The sequence below is a fragment of the Eschrichtius robustus genome, chromosome 13 (assembly GCF_028021215.1).
Source record: "Eschrichtius robustus isolate mEscRob2 chromosome 13, mEscRob2.pri, whole genome shotgun sequence".
In the NCBI taxonomy this organism is placed as follows: Eukaryota; Metazoa; Chordata; class Mammalia; order Artiodactyla; family Eschrichtiidae; genus Eschrichtius; species Eschrichtius robustus.
In genome coordinates this window covers 21196920-21217573 of record NC_090836.1, presented here as the reverse complement: position 1 = coordinate 21217573, position 20654 = coordinate 21196920, and the positions used below count along the sequence as shown (strand labels likewise).

The window sequence follows — 20654 nt, the reverse complement described above, 5'->3', positions numbered from 1 at the left end:
GATACCACAGACATTTCTTTCATAAATATTTTAGTCTGAGTCTCTAAAAGACGAGGCCTGGAAATAATTTATTTCCTTTTTTCCTCTTTACACTAAAATATCCCAAATAAATAGATTTCACTGGGTCAGTAAAGTAGCTCTGTTCTCCCCAGGAATGTCCCAAACTGGACCCCAAATTATTTTACTAAGACACGTTTTTTTTGAGGTATTAGTCTTGTTAGAGTCCTCTGGTCACCCAAAGACCCTCTTGTGAATACTGATGTTCACTCTTATCTCCTATTGTGCTTTCTGAAAAAGATGCTAGAATATAGCTTCCTCTGTGAATATGGAAGAGGAATAAAAAAAATAAATCTCAGGTTCTCAGGAACACCAGTCAGAAAGCAATAGGGCAAGACTGTCAATTCAACAAGTGCACTGGGTACTCACTCTCAATGTTTTAAATAGACCCTGTAGGGAGTACAAAAATAAATAAGTAAACAGGCATTCAACAAATATTAATAGAGCAGCTACTGTATACCAAATCTATTCAGGATGCTAGATGCACATTGGTTAATGGCCAAAGGCACTCTACACCAAGTTTATAATCTGATACAGGAACATGTTAAGAAAACAAAGAACTACAATGTAACCAAAATATAGACGAGAGGAGCACAGAGTTACTGGGGTCTAAAAGAAAAGAGTGAACTTATTTTTTCCTGAGTGCTACGGTTGAGAAATGAGGAAAATGAGGCCTGAATGACAAGACTTTTCCATAGTAGCAGAGAGGTCGAACCAGGGAAAACCCTCACCTCTCAACTTCTAATCCATTATGATTTCCATCTCAAGAAGGACTAGAGATGCTTGACGGTAAACATTTCTCGCTACCACAAAAGGTTTTATGGAACACATGGTTTTTGGAATGGGCCTTGATAGTCGAATAGAATTTGACAAGTGGAGAAGTGGAATTGTTCTGGGCAGAGAAAACAGCATAAACAGCTTTGTGTCACATATTCCAACAATACAGACCACCTGGTTTGGCTGACATTTAGGGACAACTATAAGGCATGGATGGGGAAAGGTTGGAAAATTAGGTTGCAACCAGATTAGAGAAGACCTTGAATACCAGGGCAAGTTGTTTGTTTTGAAGGCCCTCAAGAGTGACGAAATTCCAAGAGTTTGAAGCCAAAGAGTTGGGAAAACACAACGATTTATGGGTTGCTGGGACAAACACGGATTATATGCTTTGTCATTTTAATTTCATGTTTCATCCTAATTCTTATGAATGAGAATGCATAGATAAGCATCATCTAAGGAGAGAGTTCTATTTGTTTAAGTGATGGGTGGGGGGCATGAAGGGGTAGAAGGTGGGGATTTACTCAAGGGACAGGCATGAGGGAGTAAACAGGCTGCCCGGATTCCGCAGTGGAGCAAAGGAAAAGGGAAATGGTGGAAATTGGTGGGAACAGCCATAGAGTGCAGCTGACAGATTAGTTCCTGGGGCCTACGGAAGAAATGGCACGGAGGCAGCGGGAAAACCTTCAGGGAATCTATACATTTCCGCAGGAGCATTTAACAGGAGTTTGTCTTGTGATCTCTGTTCGCTCCTATTTCTTCATGGGTGTCGAGACAAAATAATTCGGTCACATATCCTAACGAGAGTGGATTAGGAGGTCCTTTTAGATACAAAAGGAAGCACATTTATTTCTTAGCCAAAAAACTACTTTCAAGGTAACTATGAGTAGTTATTAGGATTGAAACATCTAAATTCAGTGTTCTCAGAGGAGTCGTAAGAAGGGATTAATCTTTGAAGCTATAGAAACTTGAATTTGAATCCCAGGTTTGCTACTTATTAGTTGAGTGATCCTGGTTAAGTTACTTAACCTCTCTGAACTTCAGTTGCCTCATCTGTAGAAGCAGAGAATACTTACCATTCAAAGTTGTAGAGACAATTAATAACATGACATGTGGAAATGTTTTCCTACAAAGTACCTGGTACGCAACTGATGTTGGTTCCTTCCCCTTTCTTGGTGAAATCAGTACCAGATAAAAGGGAAATTACTAACAACCAAACATCCTGTAAGCTTCCAAGTTCAACTTCCTTTACTAAAACTTTACAAGAACGGCTAAGGAATAGCAAAATGGATTCATTTCCTTTTTCTTTCCTTTTCTTAGCTCTTCAATAGGATGGGGTACTAAGGAATGGAAAAAGTGAGATACATACACTTAAAAGAATAAGAACAACTCATGTAAATCAATTTTTTAAAAAAAACTCATTTTTTAAAATGGACAAAAGATCTGGGTAGACATATCTCTAAAGAAGATATACATATGGCCAACGAGTACATGAAAAATGCTCAACATCATTTGTCATTAAGGAAATGCATATCAAAACCACAACAAGATACCACTTTACATCCACTAAGATGCCTATAATCAAAAAGATAGACAAAAAATAAGATACATGTATATATATAACTGAATCACTTTGCTGTACACCTGAAACTAACACAACATTGTTAATCAACTATGCTCCAATGTAAAATAGAAATTTAAAAATCAAATTTAATTTAATTTAAAAAAAAGATAGACAAGTGTTGACAAGGATGTGGGGAAAATGAAATCCTCATACATTACTGGTGGGAATGTAAAATGGTGTAGCTGCTTTGAAAATCTGTTTTGCTGTTCCTCAAAGTGTTAAACATAGAGTGACCATATGATGCAATAATTCTACTCCTAAATATATACCCCAAGGACTGAAAACATATGTTTACACAAAATGTTTTACACTAATGTTCTTATTCACGGTATTATTCACGGTAGCCAAAAAGTAGAAACAACCCAAGCGCTTATCAGTGGTGAATGGATAAACAAAAGGTGGTATATTCATACACTGGAATATTATCCAGTCATAAAGAAGAATGAAGCACTGATAACATGCTACAACACGGATGAACCTTGAAAACATTATACTAAGAAAAGAAGCCAGTCACAAGAGGTCCGTATTGTATTATTCCATTTATATGAGACATCCAGAATAGGCCAGTCTATAGAGGCAGAAAGCAGATTAGTGGCTGCCTAGGGTGGGGTGGGGTGGCGGATAGGGATAGACTGCTAATAGGCATGAGGTTTCTTTCTAAGGGGATCAAAATGTGCTAAAGTTGATTGTGGTGATGGCTGCACAGCTCTGAATATTTTTTTAAATATTTAATTGAACAATTTAAACTGATGAATTGTTTGGTAGGAGAATTATATCACAATAAACCTTTTTTTAAAAAAGGAAGAGTGATGGATTTCCAGATTCTGGAACAGAATGGTCTGCTCCATTTGATTGAGAAGATCATATTCCCTCAGGCTCAGACTGCTGACCAAGGAAAGTGCTCCAGGCACATCTCCACGACCTGGGGTGTTTGCCTAAGTGCCCTCAGCTACTTAGTATTCTCTTCTTGGGTAGAGAAGTACTATTAGCACCTAACTGCAGCAATGGGTTCTCCTTGGGCATTGCCCTACTTTGTACAGCAAAGTACCAGCACCTCAAAGATTATCTAGCCTTGACTTCGATTCTTAGAGAGTCAATGAGACCTGAGACTCCTGATAGCCAATAGTGAATTTAAGTCCCAAACCAGCCTGTCTTTCAAACAAAAAGTTCAGAACACTTTATCAAAATCTCCGTTTGGTTATATATCCTTGAGTTTATACTATAGAAGGGGTAGAAATCCCCCCAGATGCCATCAAACGTTGACATTTCTCATGCGTCTGAATTCTGTGGTATAAGACTTGTACTTGCCATAAGAGTCTCTATAATACTTCAAAACAAAACAAAACAAAACATAAAAACACCATAGAAGAGGGTCAGGATATGGTAGAGCTAAAAATGAAGTTGAAATATAGTCCAATACTCACTTCCATACTTAGGTCATTATTCATCCTGATGCAACCTGAAAGATCTGTTCCTGGGTGGGGACCACCTGTAGGGCCTGGACACCTAATAATAGACAGTAAAGTTCCTTAATACAGGTGGAAAAACTGCAAATTTCAGCAGATACCAACCTATCACATAGTTCCCCTTCCCTGCCCCAATTTTACTGAATTTCTAATTAAGTTCATGTCTTAACTGAGACATGATGAAAGAGAGCTCCAAGCTCCATCAGAGAGAGAGGTTATAACCATAGAGAATCTAGTCCCAAATGCAAATGAAGTTATTTGCAATTCAAAGCCTTGTTTCCTGACCCTCGATACAGAAAGGAAATTTCATTGGGGTGAACAGTGCTCACAAACTCTACTGACATTTCTGAACTTTTCCTAAGGAAGAAATGTCTGTGTACTTAGCAAGTTGAGTGAGCTCAGATGAGCTTTGGGAAAGGGTATGTGCGAGCACAGGGATAGAGTCCCAAAGACTTGTTCACCTGGAGTGTGAAGGAATAGAAAGATGATCAAAACCTAGCTGAATGAGTTAACTTAGCAGTACATAGTATATTCCTAAAAACTGGGAAACATGTTAAGTAGCCTAATTTGCCTTTTACACTTTAGAATGGATATCATGAAATTCAAAAGAGCTATACAGAAAACTATAAAGGTATCTTTGTTTTAAAATTGTCGATTTTCAGAAAGTTAGAGAAGTTACACAATAAAAATTCCACAATAAAGATGTCATGATGTCAAGATATGAAACTTTTACTGATTAAATGTTTAGGCAATAGGAATAGGCCACCCACGAAAAGTAGGCCAAGTGTATTTTGCCCTTTTAACTTACTTGTGCCTTCCGGTCACATCCAAAGCACTATCCTCTATTTCTCCATATGTGGGCCTTTCACATGAAGCATGGATTCGGTTGGCTACACATGAGAAGGGTGTCAATTCTAGTCTTGGAATTGCTGTAAGACTATCCAGATACAAGGCATCTGCAGTAGAACAGAAAAGAATAAATATAGAAATTAATGGTTCAAATTATATATACATATACTATTTCTTTTCCTCTTGGGAGATTAGACCATTTCCGAAAAAACAAAAGTCAGTTCAATTCAATTCAATTTACATTTTTTTTTGAATTTTATTTTATTTATTTTTTTATACAGCAGGTTCTTATTAGTCATCCATTTTATACACATCAGTGTATACATGTCAATCCCAATCGCCCAATTCATCACACCACCACCACCCCCCGCCACTTTCCCCCCTTGCTGTTCCATACGTTTGTTCTCTACATCTGTGTCTCAATTTCTGCCCTGCAAACCAGTTTATTTGTACCATTTTTCTAGGTTCCACATATATGCGTTAACATACGATATTTGTTTTTCTCTTTCTGACTTACTTCACTCTGTATGACAGTCTCTAGATCCATCCATGTCTCTACAAATGACCCAATTTTGTTCCTTTTTATGGCTGAGTAATATTCCATTGTATATATGTACCACATCTTCTTTATCTATTCAATTAACATTTTAACATTACAACTCCCCACCCCCTAAATTTTGATGCCTAGTTATGAGGGGTAGAAATGTCATTTCTTTTTTTAAGAAGGGAGTAGGGGTGAAGGAGGGGAAACAGAAACCCTTGCCTAGTAAGCAACTAGAGGGGTCAACAACAATCTGCTGCCAGGGGGCAAAACCCAGCCAGCCTCCTGTTTTTGTAAATAAAGTTTTATTGGAACACAGACACACCCATTCATTCAGTATCATCCAAGGTTGCTTGTGGCTAAAACAGCAAAGCTGAGTAGTTGCTGCAGAAACCGTACAGCCTGCAAAACCTCAAATATTTACTATCCGGCCCTTTACAGAAACAGTTTACCAACTCCTAAAGAGAAAAACAGTTTGACATTGTAATTGTAAACCACTGAAGAGTGCAGGAAATAGGATGACAATTTTTTTTTTGAGGAAACTGTCTTGTTATGTTTTTCTGAGTATAGGAAGCAGCAGAATTTAATAGAAAAAATATAGGCTTTAGAATTAATCACAATTTTTAGTTCAAATCCTGACCCTGACACATACCAGGTGTGTGATCTCGGATAAATAACTAAACCAACTCTGAGCTTCAGTTTACTTACATATAAAGTGCCACATGGGGACTTCCCTGGTGGTCCAGGGGTTAAGAATCCACCTTCCAAGGCAGGGGACTTGGGTTCCATCCCTACTTGGGGAACTAAGATCCCACGTGCCTTGGGGCAACTAAGCCCGCGTGCCGCGGGGCAACTAAGCCCGCATGCCGCAACTACTGAGCCCACGCACCATAACTAAAGGGAAGCCCACGTGCCAAAATGAAGTGCCCGCGCGCTGCAACGAAAGATCCTGCATGCCACAACTAAGACCCAATGCAGCCAAAAATAAATAAATAAATAAATAAAAAATTTTTAAAGTGCCACATGACCTTAGGCAAATTACTCAGTGTTCCTGTCTCCTTATCTTTAAAATGGGAATTACATTAGCATCTACCTCACAGGGATATGGTGAGGATTAAATGAATTAACAGGTACGTGAACATACAGTTCTGAGAGCAGAGAACTGTGCCTGGCACATAGCGGGCACTCTTTCAGTGCTGCCATAGTATTGTTACTATCACTGAGTTAGTGTGGGTAAAATCGTCTCTATAAAGCACTCCTCTACTGTCTGACACAAACTGGCCACTTGTTAGTAGCGGTAGCAGTTTTCTCTGTTCTAGTTGAAATGATCCACAAATCATTCTACTTGCTTTTTATTCCTTCTTAAATTTATTTTGATAATCATCCCATTTCTTTTGTCATTTCAAAACCAACCATTAACTTTTGCTTTCAAGCACATCCAGGTTGTGATGAGAGATGCCACCACTTTCAGCATTTCCTAAGATAAAGTTCATTCTCCTTAGACTGGCATTAAGTAATAGTCCATGATGTGACCTACAACATGCTCCAAACTTAAATTCTACTCCATCCTGACCCAAGCCCTCTTATATCCACAGTGACTTATCCAGCATGGACTCTTCTCCAAACACTTAAAACTTTTGCATTTTTTTTCCCCCTCATGTCATTCTCCCCAGTTGGAATACTTTTTCCATGCTTTTTGCTTTTCCAAATGCAGCCCATCTTTCCATGCCTGGTTCAACACTCATTTCTTCTACAGAGCCTTCTCTGAACCCAGGTCCTACTTCCTTAATAATCTGTGAGCTTTAGGACTTACTCTCTAGGACTTACTCTCTAGTATACATAAAATAGTGCCTTGCACAGAGTAGGTGGTCAAATATAAGTTGACTGACTGAATTCAGGGATAAACATCTAAGTTTTCAACAACATTTGCTATCTAATTGTGATTAATTATTTTCCCTCTCAAGAAGAACCCCACCCTCAGCTGTGTCTAACAGGGTATAGGAAAGGGTCTATCCATGCTTACCCAGCAGAGGTGTGTACCAGCATGTATGTTTGAAGGTCAGGGGTAGCTGATGTATTCTTGCTTCTTGACCACTATATCGTTTATGGCAACACTGCTTCTGAACAGAAAATCAAGTACTATTAGCTTTCCAAAGGGCTGTAACATATTTCATAATCTCTCTTCATCTCCAAAATCAGAAAGAAAATCACTATTCTCCCGCAAGAGAGTTTGAGAAGAAAATAAATGACATCAAGTAACAAAGTTTTCATGCTTTGGATCAAAAGGTACATACCTTATAAGTAAAAATGTAATTCTTATTAAAAATCACTCTTCAATAATTTAACAGAAGGATAACATCAATTCCCAATAATCAACACTTTCATATAAACAAAGGCTTTGAGGAAAGAAATATGAGTGAGGGGCAAGTTTAGTTATATAATTCTTCTTCATGATACCGTAATCAAAAAGTTTTAAATAGTACCATTTCCTAGGGCCTATCAAACTTGTGTGTGTGCACATGATAAAGAAAAAAATAGGTATCTTGCTTTGTCTGATACCCTCTCAAGAAAATCAGTATAGCTTAGAATTCTAACTTACTAATACACATTGAACTTAACTTTTTATTTTGGCATAGTAGTAGATTCACAATTGGCACTTAAATAGTTTCAAAAAGCTTAAACTCACCAATTGTTCCTGGAGAGGCTGATGAATTCTATCTGTGCAGGACAAGGGATCGTAGTGAGGAGATTCCTCATCTAAACAGCTCTGTCATGAGAAAAATGGTGGAGTGCATTCAAAGACAGAATGATGGCAGAGTGACAGATATAAAATACATTGGATTTAAGATGTGATGCTACCTGAGAAGGAGAAAATTGACTAGTTCTTTATCTTGTATTTTACATTAAGGGAACAATTTGTAATGGTAAACCTTCTCACTGCATTTTTCCCATTACTTGTTCTAGGAATGAAATCCAAACATCAGGAACAGGAAACTGAATGGCTTTGTCATTGAAACCGTCAAGCAGAGACCAAAGATTGTTGGAGACATAACTCAGAGGGTGAAAATGCTGTCTGTGAAAATTTTACAGCAATAAAATTGCGACTTTTGTCCAAGAGGTAGATACATGTCTATCAGTTACATTATAATAGAAAATTGGTGTTCTTGAGATGATTATGGAGATTTTTTCCGGTTCAACTTATTGTAAGGGGCTTTTTAGGCACTCTGCCTAGCTTAATCTCCTACATGAATATATTTTTTTTTCTGCTTAAACAGATGTGCCTGCATGATGCCGTAGAAACAGATACATGCAAATATCACCCTTCTCTCTTTCCTCCTCCAGCCCCTTCCCTCCAGTGCCAACCTTGCTGTTCCTTATGTTCTTCATTTATGAACAGAAAGGAGAAATTCACCAAGTGTCATAAGGGAAAGAAATACATTTAACGGTACCATGGATATCTTGAGATATCCCGACAAAAAGGAGTTGAAAGTTTAATTCAAATAAGAGAGAAAAGAGACAGCAGCCATCAAAGCCCACTCAAGAGTCTCAGAAAGGACTAGCAAACTGGCCCTTTGCTAATAGATACAGTTCTGAAATGCTTCCTCTCTGAAAGATGTTATTAGGAGCCACTCACTCATGTGCATTCTCCCCTCCTGTTTTGCTAAATGCTTTCAGTGCATAAGAAAACAAAGTCTACCAGAGCATCTTTTCTAACTTGATTATTTAATTTTATGACTAAAATTATTATATATTATAACTTAGCTTCAAAATCTTACACCAACTGGACAACTTCCCCACAGTAAACACATATCACAGAGGTTTGGGTCTTTTTGTTTGCTTTTTACCTGAAACAGCAAGCCATGGAGTTGTCCTTTAATTAACTTCTTTCTTAGTGACTCAATTGTTGCTATAAAGAGAATTTATAACCAGCTTAATACGACAATTCGCAACCCCCTTTTCCCTTAGTTCATTTTGTAAACTTTTTTTTTTTAAGATTTTTTGATGTGGACCATTTTTAAAGTCTTTATTGAATTTGTTGCAATAATGCTTCTGTTTTATGTTTTGGTTTTTTGGCCCCGAGGCATGTAGGATCTTAGCTCCCCGACCAGGGATCGGACCCGAACCCCCTGCATTGGAAGGTGAAGTCTTAACCACTGGACCGCCAGGGAAGTCCCATTTCATAAACTTTTAACAGCTTTCAATTTGAGGCCTGAGGAAAGGAAAGAGAAAACAACGGCTTCTGAGAATGACGTTCTCAACTCATGACTCGTGAAAATGGGAAAGCAGAAACAAAACAGGTAGGAGCAACTAAACCACTATTGCCCTTGAGTATTTAAAATTAACCTTGATAGATGCAAGTGAATTATCTTCTAGAAGTGAGTCACAGAATTATTCATGCTAAAAAAGGAATACACCTCAGAGGTCACTAGGGCCAACCTCCTACCCATGGGGAAATCGTCTCTTCAATAAGCCTCTGCTTGAGCTACAAGCAATGGAAGCCTTGGAAATGGAGCCATAGAATCCCAGATTCCTACAAGGAGGTCTGGGATCATGAGAGATTTAAGTGGATAAACGGTTATTCGTGGAGCTGAGATCAGACTCACAGGACAGTGCACCATTCACTATACTCTTTGGCGAAATTAAAAATATTTGTCTCTCTACTTAACTGAAATCTGCTTCCCAGTAACTTCCAAATTGTCCTCTCTGGAATAATGAAAGTGAGAAAAATACCTATTTAACTTCTTAAGTTAAATAGCAACATATTACTTATTGGACAATCTATACCCTTTGAAAGATAGCCAAGAACCAGAAAATAGGCCGAAATCTTTGGAACAACCAAAATAGATGTTGATATCCATGCCCTTTATTCATGTGGCAGATTCTCACACTTCACTCAGACAGTGGGCTCTGAATTTATACAGAATTCTCACAAGCTTGACTGTTTTCTCAGCCCACAGATGATTAAAAACAAAAATTAAATGAGGGTACGAAGCTCTGTTAGATGGAGGTGTATTAATAGCTGCCACTTAAAAAAAAAAAACCGCTAACAGCCAGGAAAATCAACAGCAGATACTCTGGTGTCCAAAACACATAGAAATCTGGTGCTTCTTATTTTAAAGACCAACAGTTTTATATCTCAGTAGCCTGAACAAATTCTGAGCCATGAAAATAATGCTAATACATGTGGAAATTACAGAATCTAATTATAAATATTTTTCAGGGGAAAAAAGCTTGAAAAGCTTCAATTATGTGGAAAATTACCCATGTAAAATTTATTTAGTAAGAATATTTTTTGGTAAAAATAACATTTCCCAACAAAGCTTGACAGTGTTTATGAGGCCCACAGGGAGGAAAATGTATTTTTAAACTATTTCTAACATATTTAAGTAATTTAAAAAAATTAAACTCTTAATACATAGAACTCTAGTAAAGATTCAGTTTTTTAAAATTCTCTGTGTTAACTGTATTAAGAAATAATGTCTGTCCTCCTCCTGACCTATATCTGAGCAACAGCAATCAAAGTTTTCAGAAGTGGCCAACATTATGCTTCTGAAGTTGCGTATCTCAAAACACTGTCTTTGAATTTCCAAATTAAGCTCGTGTTCAGAAGAAATAATGAGTTAGTATAAGACTGTCTAAATTGCCCATCTGCTTTCCCACCAGGCAATCTTGATTTTTAGAAATAGTCCATCTCAAAACAAGTTCCAAGTTGTAAACCTCATTTCAACAGATGTTTTGTGCGATGGGTAGCAACTATTTTCATGTTTCATAAGGCAAAACAAGCTGGCTTATGACATTAATTTGCATGTACCTTTGCATTCTTCTTTACGTGTTTGGAGTTGGACCTGCCATGTCTCTAGGGCATTTAGGTTTCACATGGAAGCAAGTAAAACAATGGCCACTGTTTCCCCTGCTGTTGCCATCTGTGATGTAGGATGAGACCAGTTGTCTTGGATACATTTTCTTTGAAGGAAGCTGAGATAAAACAACTTTCTACATGACTATGCACTAAAGCTTTCAGGCAAAGGCCCTGCGATTAATTGGCTGCTGAAAATCAAAACCATGATATTGAGCTGTAATAATGTTAGGTATCAATACGGTTGACGTTTATGGATTATGGACTTCATAACACTGGAATATAAGGTGTTGCTCAATGTTCTATAGAATTGTGCATTACAAATATTAAAGTTCATTGAAATCCATAGACTAGAAGAAAATAATTCACAGCACACGTCTGTCAAAGTTCTTGTTCCCAAAATATATAAAGAAAAGAAATCCTACAACTCAGTAACAAAAGGACAAGTGACCTAATTTGAAAAAGGGCAAAAGACTTAGATACTTCACAAAGAAGATATACAATGGCCAATCAGCCCAACAAAATAAAATCACAGTGAGTACTCAGTTGTGTAGAGAAAATGAAAAAGACTGACATCACCAAATGCTGGGGTTGTGGATACCTGAAACTACCACACATTGCTGCTAGGAGTGTGAAATGCTACAAACTCTATGGAAAACTGCTTGCAGTTTCTTAAAAAGTTAGAATTACAGCTCTACTATGATCTAATATCTCTGCTCCTAGATATTTATCCTAGGTTAAAAAAAACACAGGTCCACACACAGACCTATACACAGATGTTCATAGCAGCTTTCTCCCTAAACCCAAAACTGTAAATACTAGGTTGGCCAAAAAAGTTCGTTCTGGTTTTTCCATAAGATTATGGAAAATTATCTTGGCCAACCCAATAATTTAGATGTCCAATAATAGGCGAAAAGATAATCAATTGTGGAATGTTCTTACAAAGAAATGTGACTCAGCCATGAAAAGGGCATCCCATTGATAAACGCAACATAGATAAATACTACGCTGAAGGAAACACACACAGACATACACTAAAGTATATACTGTATAACTCAATTCTAGAACAGCCTAAACTAACCCACCAGTGATAGAAATCAGATCAGTGGTTGCTCCTTGTGGTGGTGAAGGTAGAAGTGGGGAGTAACTGGGATGTAGCACCAGGGAACTTTCTGGGGTTATAGAAGTCCTGTGTTTCGATGTGCATTTGTCAAACTGGTTGGACAGTACACTTAAGATCTGAATGTTTTATGATATGTTAATTACTCGTCAATAACAAAGAATTAAAAAACTACAACAAGAACGAAAATAATGGGGCTTATAAAATAAATAGGGTTAGGAAGAGACCACTAAAAATGTATATGCAACATTGTAACCAGAGCACTAACAAGCACAATTATTAGTAGTACTTAGGAAGATAACATGGATCACTGAGACATCCAACTTAAAATGGCTAAAGGCTGACTCCCAGGATCCTAGAAATGCACAAAAACAATGGAGTGGAAATGCTGGTGACACTTTAAGTGGCACAGTGCTGGTGGGGTGCTGAGAAAATGCAGATGGAAGCGGAACTCTGAGGCAGTGGGGCTGCTACAGCAACGCAGGTGGGAATACAACCTGCCGCAAAACGGAGCTCTGCGGGGCTGGGATGGCACGTCGCTGGGAGGGAGGCCCAGGTGCAGACCTTGCTTTTAATTTTCTTAAAATACAGCTGAAAGCCTCCTGCTGCCTATCAGCAGCCAAGTTGAGGGCTTTCTCCTCTCCTGCGGAAGGTTATACTTCTATTCCTCCCAATCCAGGTCCTATTCCCAGGAAAATTGTGAATGAAATGCCCATATTATCCTTACACGTCTTCACCCATTTGGCAATCGTGAAAGAGATAGTTTACGTGATAGAAACATACTGTAGCAGAACAGACTGTACCTAGTATGGCCAAGCATTAGCTACTGTTTGCATTTGTTATGTTATTTGTAAATTAACAACTCTGGCGTTTTCTGGAAGAAGATACTGAGGCTCAGAGAGGGAAAGAGATTTGCCCAACTTAATCAAAGTCTTTTGTAGACTTAGAATCTAGGTTTGTTTAACCTCAAATCCCGTGCTCTTTATCTTTGTGCAATACTTTCTCCTAGATTATTTCATCCATACCTGCATCTTTCATTTGGGAAAATGTAGGCCCTCATCCCATCAGAGGTGTCCAGCAAGCTGTACTTGACTTTGGTTCTCTCCTTGGTGCTCACCCCAACGCCTATGTTTAAGTGTCTCCATCAGCTGAACCCCCCTTCCTGTCTCATTTCCCTCTTGTGTACTGACTGCTCAGGACATGTGGCTCTCATCTTGTATTCATCCTCAAAGCTGTAGGCTGTTATGTGCCCCATACATCATGCCCTCCACGCTAAGAATAGCAAGCTAGAAGCGAGTTTCCAGTGAGTTCATCTAGGTGAAAGCCTTCTCTAAACTATAAAGTTCATATCAGATACTATGTTCAAATAAGGAATTATAATATACAGGAGCTTCTCAGGCTCTCTCCCCAAAGAAATATTTATGGTTTCTAAAGGAAATACTTACGGTTTCACTCATTGTCTGTTGAATGAGCAAGTCAATGAAGATTTTATGTAGATAAGGGCAAAAAAGGATGAATACTAAAGGGGTGATAGCTTGGATTAGATCATTTAGTCTATGTTTCCTGCACATTGGATTCACCCTAATATGTTGCATGCATACCCTAGATCTAAGAAGCTTTATTCCTTTTTAAAGCAAACATTCATTTACATATGCACTATTGCCTTTGTTAAGATACTTAGATACACATGAAGAAGCAGAAGAAAGAAAATATATGTTATCATTCAAGAAATTTAGTAGTTCTAATGGCGCATTTCAGGGGAGCAAGCATGCACACTAATTACCTCATAAATCAGTCCAGTCCTGATGGCAGTCGAAAACTTGAACAATATTATTTATTCAACATTAAATTCAGGTATCTCATCAAATGTCATAAGCAACTTCCTACTTCCAGTTTGTGAACATTGTCATTGACCTAAACATTTGGACACAACAACTGCATCCTCACACAGTTTGCTAATGAACCTGTCTTAGATGCAGGAGAAAGCAATTGCCATAATACTTAATGAATTTATGAAGCTAACCGGAAAGTTTCACAAGAACTAAATGGATTTAAATAGTTTTGTTGTCTGACTCAGAATTCAAATGTCTGACTCAGAATTCAAACAGTATGTGATGGCAGTGGTCATGGTGGAATGTGTGAGGATGTGTTTGTGTTATAACTGTCCTACCTTGTTGACGTTTGTTCACAGTCTATCTGGAAAATCTGCTCTATAGATTTTTTGAAAATATGTGCTACCCAAATTTCCCTCTTCTTATAAAGATTGTTGGGTTTTTGTGTGTGTGTTTTTTTTTTTTAATTAATTTATTTATTTTGGCTGCGCTGGGTCTTAGTTACAGCCTGCAGGATCTTTTAGTTGCAGCGGCATGTTCCCTGGACCAGGGATCGAACCCGGGCCCCCTGCACCGGGAGCACAGAGTCTTACCCACTGGACCATCAGGGAAGTCCCATAAAGGTTGATTTTTAAGGGCATTATTAGAAAGATCTTCGTAAGCAAAGGGTCTTAAGAGCCAAATTTTGATAGGTATGCCTTCTTTGGGCAGCAAAAGGTACTCACAAGTAAAGGAGCTAATAAAGCCTGGCAGATTGTGTGCAATTCAAAACAGAAAGGAAGCATCCACCCTACTTTATCCAGCCAGAAAAAAATACGTGCATTCAACCTAGGGCAGCTTTCACATTCTATTTTAAATGATATTTGGACCAATTATCCCCTGAGGATAGACTGGGAAGACAATATCAAGTTCATAATATTGAGAATGTATATTTTGGAATAAGTTACAAAAGCTGACTTTTCCAAGAAGTTACTACAAACCATAGTAGGTTGGAGGAGGGGATAAATTCTTTGTTTTATAAAACTATGGGGTATAATATTGATTTAAGCAAAGGATAAAAATAACTGGATCAAAAGATTAGACCTCTAAGCACAGTGTCTAAAGCAAACACACCATAAACCAAATTTGGAATGCCTTAATGAAGGCATGTTCATGGCTCAAAATTAACAACTCTAATCACAAGGGGACCTTCTCCAATGCCCTCTGAGCAATACAAAAAAATATCATAAAGATTATGTAATTTAAAGCATGCTTTACATTGTCTGACAGAGTGAAGCAGGGTAAAATGACACTTACTGTTATTGAAAATGATCAAGTTCTACAAGGCTTAGAAATAATAATAATAATAATAAAGTGTTGAATAACCACTGCTATTTTAGAACTAGCCAATTCCTTTAAACTCTTAAACAGCTTTCTCAGATAACAGTAGAAAGGGTACAATAAATCCAAAACAAACACAAGTCTGAAAATTTCCATCACTAGCTTACCTTAAGCTTATATTTAGTTATTACCCAAACCAATAACTTTCTATAAAAAGAACCTTTATACTGCTGGAACAAGAAGCTGGCTGAACAAAAGCAGTTGTCTGATAAATGGTCATATACATAAGCTTTATTTTTACTGAACCATGTTTCTAGAATAAAATAAGCTTAAAAATAATCTGACATCTGTAATTTGATAATTGTCTTCTCACCTCAGTCCTCAGTAAACGCTTATCTACTTTTAGGTAAAATGGCAAATGTTCTAGTTTTTAAAGTAAAATATATATGTAAAGAACACAAAATTTTAAAAGAATTTTCACACATATATAATATTTTGATACACATTGAATTCCTAAGTATTTTGCTCAACTCTAAAATTACTGCTTAAAAGAAAATAGAGAGGCAGGGCCTCTTCTACCATATGATGGGTACAAACCAGCTAATAAAGTCAGAGTAGAATATGTAAACAATTTGCAAGTTCAACTCTCTCATGCATACAAGATTTTTTTCCATGTTTACTTTTACAGATATTGAGAGGTTTTGTTTAATTTTTAAAGAAATAACAGTTATGGAAAAATCCAGCTTGTAATAGACAACCAAAAGGGAAAGTTAATGGTTAAATCCATCCACCTAGCCACTAGGCAGATCTCTCTGGAAGCCCATAACACTGCTTCTGGAGCCATTTCAGCACCATGAATTCAGTAATAAGATAGCAGCTGGAATCTAGAATAATGGCTGTAGTCCTCCTGCCCCACCTCAGAGTGGACTGAATTCAGACATAACAAATACTTGCTACTCACTTTTCAGTTTTCTTGTCTTCTGCTCAAGTGTCTGGCAAGTGTTCACTAACTCAGTATTTATAGTCTGGAGATTTCGTTGATCCGAAATTGCTTCCTCTAATTTACGCAGCGAAGGCTTAGCTTCTTCCCTGGCAGAGTGGGCTGCTTGATCTCCATCCTCCACCTGGATACCGACAGTTAATGCTGGATTTTAGCAGAGTGGCCGGGAAAGAAAGCAATTGAGCACTCACTCTTATTATGCACACGAAACTGAAAATGTGCTTTTCTTCTCAGGGAAGTGATAAGCCTCCACTGAACTTCTGCAATTCTGTGTTTGCATGGGCTTCGTATGCCTGAGCTATTTCTACAGCGGCAAAAGTCTTGGTATGTCAAGTCGCCTCTTTCTGCAAAGTTGCCTCTTTCATCAGCAGGCTGTTGACACCGCCTCTTACAACTCCCCCTTTACTTCCTCCGCTCACTGCTAGTCGAGAGGGACTGAACTTCGCAGTTCCTCTTTGTTTTTTTGGTTCCTCCTCCATTTTTACTTCAGGGTTTTAAGGACATCTGAGAGACTTCCTGTGCATATAGTGTAGTCAAAGGCCACCCTACCTGCTCCTCTGCCCCCTCCAACCATTGGCTGGTTTCTTGGACCTTCTTCCTGAGGATGGCTTCCCGGTTGACAGCATCTTCTTGCAGTTGTGTGATGGCTTCTAGTTGTTTCTGCCTAGTTAAAGAAAAGTCCAAACCACAAGCTGTCAGTGACATTTCAACTAAGAGTCACCCCCTGGGAACTTACGACAAATTCAAACTTAATATACTTCCTCAGAGATGAGAGGAAAAAGTGAAAGTATTTACATATAGATAAATGCTTCACAAATATAGAATTTTAATTAAAGCAATCGTATTGATCACTTAGTCTCATAACCTCAGTTTACAGATAAGAACATTTAGTTTCCTTTTCTACACTGGAATATTCAGTTCCCCACAAGCTACATTCATAGTACTTAGCTACATTGGCACTACAATAAGGTCACTGTGACAGGTGCCATATTTACATATCACAACTAGCTTTTTTCAAAAAAAAAAAAAAAGAAAGGAAAGGAAAAGCGAAGAAGGGAAAAGAAAAAAGATAGAAAAAAAGAAATAAGCACTTTGTTTCATGACCTTAGCCTTTCTCCTTAAGAATTGTCAGTCATGGTAAAACTATGTGCCATGAGCATAGGAAGGGCTGCTCCCAAGAACAGGCAAAAGTTAGCTGCTAGTATTTCCACTGCAGTCCTCTCTTTTCTAAAGCCTTTCCCCTCCCTTTCTTCCTCACCCCAAATCTCTTAGTGTTGTTATGTTACTTCTCTTTTGGATCCAACCCTAATCCCCCAAATATATAAAAATGCATCTGTTAGCTGATGAGATTATTTAAACCATGCTATGTATCAATATATCAATGACTATCTGGAAACAACTTGACCTGAATAAGGACCTTAGCTCAAATGAACGAGAACCTTTGGGAGTTTCAAAGCAGTGAGGAAGACATTGTCAGGTTTAGGCCTTGTGCATGCCTCTCAAATGTTAATACATAGTCAGAATCCCATTGTACATTGACATAAATCCAGCCCTGATTACAAGAAGGACCATATGAGAGACAAGGATGGTTTCAGAGAATGCTTTACCACTATGGTAAGCCAACAAACAAAACCCTAACCAAAAATAAAAACAACCTAACAACCTAAACACACATTCTACTGAGCATTGTTCAACAGCATGTAGTCAGTTTTTTCTTTTTTTTTTTTAAATTGTGGTTAAGAACATTTAACATGAGATCTACCCTCTTAACACTTTAAAGTGCACAATACAGTACTGTTAACTACAGGTGCAATGTTGTACAGCAGATCTCTAGAACTTATTCATCTTGTGTAACTGAAACTTTATACCCGTTGAATTACAACCATCCATTTCCCCTTCCCAAGCCCCTGGAAACCACCATTCTACTCCCTGCTTCTGTAAGTTTGACTATTTTAAATACCTCATGCAATTGGAATCATGCAGTATTTGTCCTTCTCTGACTGGTTTATTTCACTTATCATAATATCCTCAAGATTCATCCACGTTGTCACATGTGGCAAAATTTCCTTCTTTTTCGAAAAGCTTTCAAAAACTTTTTTTTTAAAAAAAGCTGAATAATATTTCATTGTATGTATATACCATATTTTCTTTATTTATTCATCCTTAATGAACATTTAGATTGTTTCCACATCTTGGCTATTATGACTAATGCTGCAATGAACATGAGTGTGCAAATATCTTTTCGAGATTTTACTTTGAATTCTTTTGGATATATACCCAGAAGTGGGATTGCTGGATCATATGGTAGTTCTATTTTTAATTTTTTGAGAACCTCCAAACTGTTTTCCATAGCAGTTGCACCATTTTACATTCCTACCAACAGTATACAAGGGTTTCAATTTCTCTACACCCTTGCCAACACTTGGTATCTTTTGGGGTTTTTTTTTTTATAATAGCCTTCCTAACAGGTGTGATTCATTCATCATTGTGAATGACTCATTGTGGGTTTTATTTGCATTTCCCTGACGACTAGTGATGTGAAACATCTTTTCATGTACTTGTTGGCCAATTTTATATCTTCTTCGGAAAAATGTCTATTCAATTCTTTTGCCCATTTGTAAATTGGGTATTTTTTATTGAGTTGTAGAAGCTCCTTCTATATTTTGGATATTAACCTCTTTTCAGATACATGGTTTGCAAATATTTTCCCCCATTCAATAGGCTACCTTTTCACTCTGTTAAATCTTTTGCTGTGTGCTTTTCAGTCTGATGTAGACCTACGTGCATATTTTTTCTTCTGTTGCTTGTGCCTTTGGTTTCATATCCAAGAAAGTATTGCCAAAACCAATGTCATGAAGCTTTTCCCCTAAGTTTTCTTCTAGGAGTTTTACAGTTTTAAGCCTTATGTTTTAGTCTTCAATCCATTTTGAGTTGATTTTTGTATATGGTGTATGATAGGGTTCATCTTTATTCTTTTGCATGTGGATATCCAGTTTTCCCAGTATCATTTGTTGAAAAGACTATCCACACCCCATTGTGTATTCTTGGCACCCTACTTGAAGATCAGTTGACCATACATGTGAGGGTTTATTTCTGGACACTCTACTCTATTCCATTGGTCTGTAGCTTTGTAATATATTTTGAAATCAAAACGTGTGATACCTCCAGCTTTGTTCTTCTTTCTCAAGATTGTTTTGGTCCTTTGTAGTTCCACATGAATATTAGGATTGTTCTTTTCTATTACTGTAAAAAAATGTCATTTGAATTTTGGTAGAGATTGCATTGAATCTGTAGATTGTTTCGGGTTGTACGGATATCTTAACAACATTAAGTCTTCCAATCCATAAACACAAGATGTCTTTCCATTAATTTGCATCTTCTTTAATTTATTTCAGTGTTGTTTTATAGTTTTAAGTATGCAAGTCATTATCTCCTTAAAATTTATTCTTATTTTATTCTTTGGATACTATTTTAAATAGGATTGTTTTCTCAGTTTCCTTTTCAGAGAGTTTATTATTAGTGTATAGAAATGCAACTGATTTTTGTATGTTGATTTTGTATGTTGCCACTTCGCTGAATTTGTTTATGAGTTCTGCTTTTTGTGGAGTCTTTCTATATACAGATCATGTAATCTCCAAACAGAGATGATTTTACTACTTCCTTTCCAATGTGGATGGCTTTTATTTCTTTTTCTTGCCTAATTGCTCAGTCTAGTACTTTCAGTACTATGTTGCATAGAAGTGGTGAGAGCGAACATGCTTGAGCTGTTTCTGATCTTAAAGCAAAAGCTTTCAGTCTTTCACCATTGAGTATGATGTTAGCTGTGGGCTTTTCACATACGACCTTTATTATGTTGAGGTAGTTTCCTTCTATTTCTAGTTTTTTGAATATTTTTATCATGAAAGGTGTCGAGTCTTATCAAAAGCTTTTCTGCATCAATTTAGATGGTAATGTGCTATTTATCCATCATTTTGTTAATGTGGTGTATCATATTAATTGATTTGCATATTTTGAACCATCTTGCATCCCAGGGATAAATCTCACTTGGTCATGGAGTATCAACTTTTTAATGGGTTGTTTAAAATGGTTTACTAGTATTTTGTTGAGGATTTTGTATCTATATTCATCAAGGATGAATAGTTTTCTTGTAATGTCTTTGGTTTTGGTGTCAGAATAATGCTGCCCTCATAAAATGAACCAGGAAGTGATCCCTC

General features: G+C 37.3%; 1 protein-coding gene across 1 annotated transcript in view; it reads right to left on the bottom strand.

Annotated features, from left to right (window-relative positions):
- Window positions 1-20654, bottom strand: part of IRAG2 (inositol 1,4,5-triphosphate receptor associated 2) — a 91427-nt gene that overhangs the window by 31608 nt on the left and 39165 nt on the right. The window contains exons 17-23 of the mRNA XM_068560049.1: window positions 16990-17104; window positions 16402-16564; window positions 9157-9218; window positions 7998-8078; window positions 7335-7431; window positions 4730-4877; window positions 3880-3961 (exon numbers count right to left, since the gene is read on the bottom strand). Of these exons, the coding sequence (XP_068416150.1) occupies window positions 3880-3961; window positions 4730-4877; window positions 7335-7431; window positions 7998-8078; window positions 9157-9218; window positions 16402-16564; window positions 16990-17104 (748 nt within the window). The remainder of the gene's footprint in view (window positions 1-3879; window positions 3962-4729; window positions 4878-7334; window positions 7432-7997; window positions 8079-9156; window positions 9219-16401; window positions 16565-16989; window positions 17105-20654) is intronic.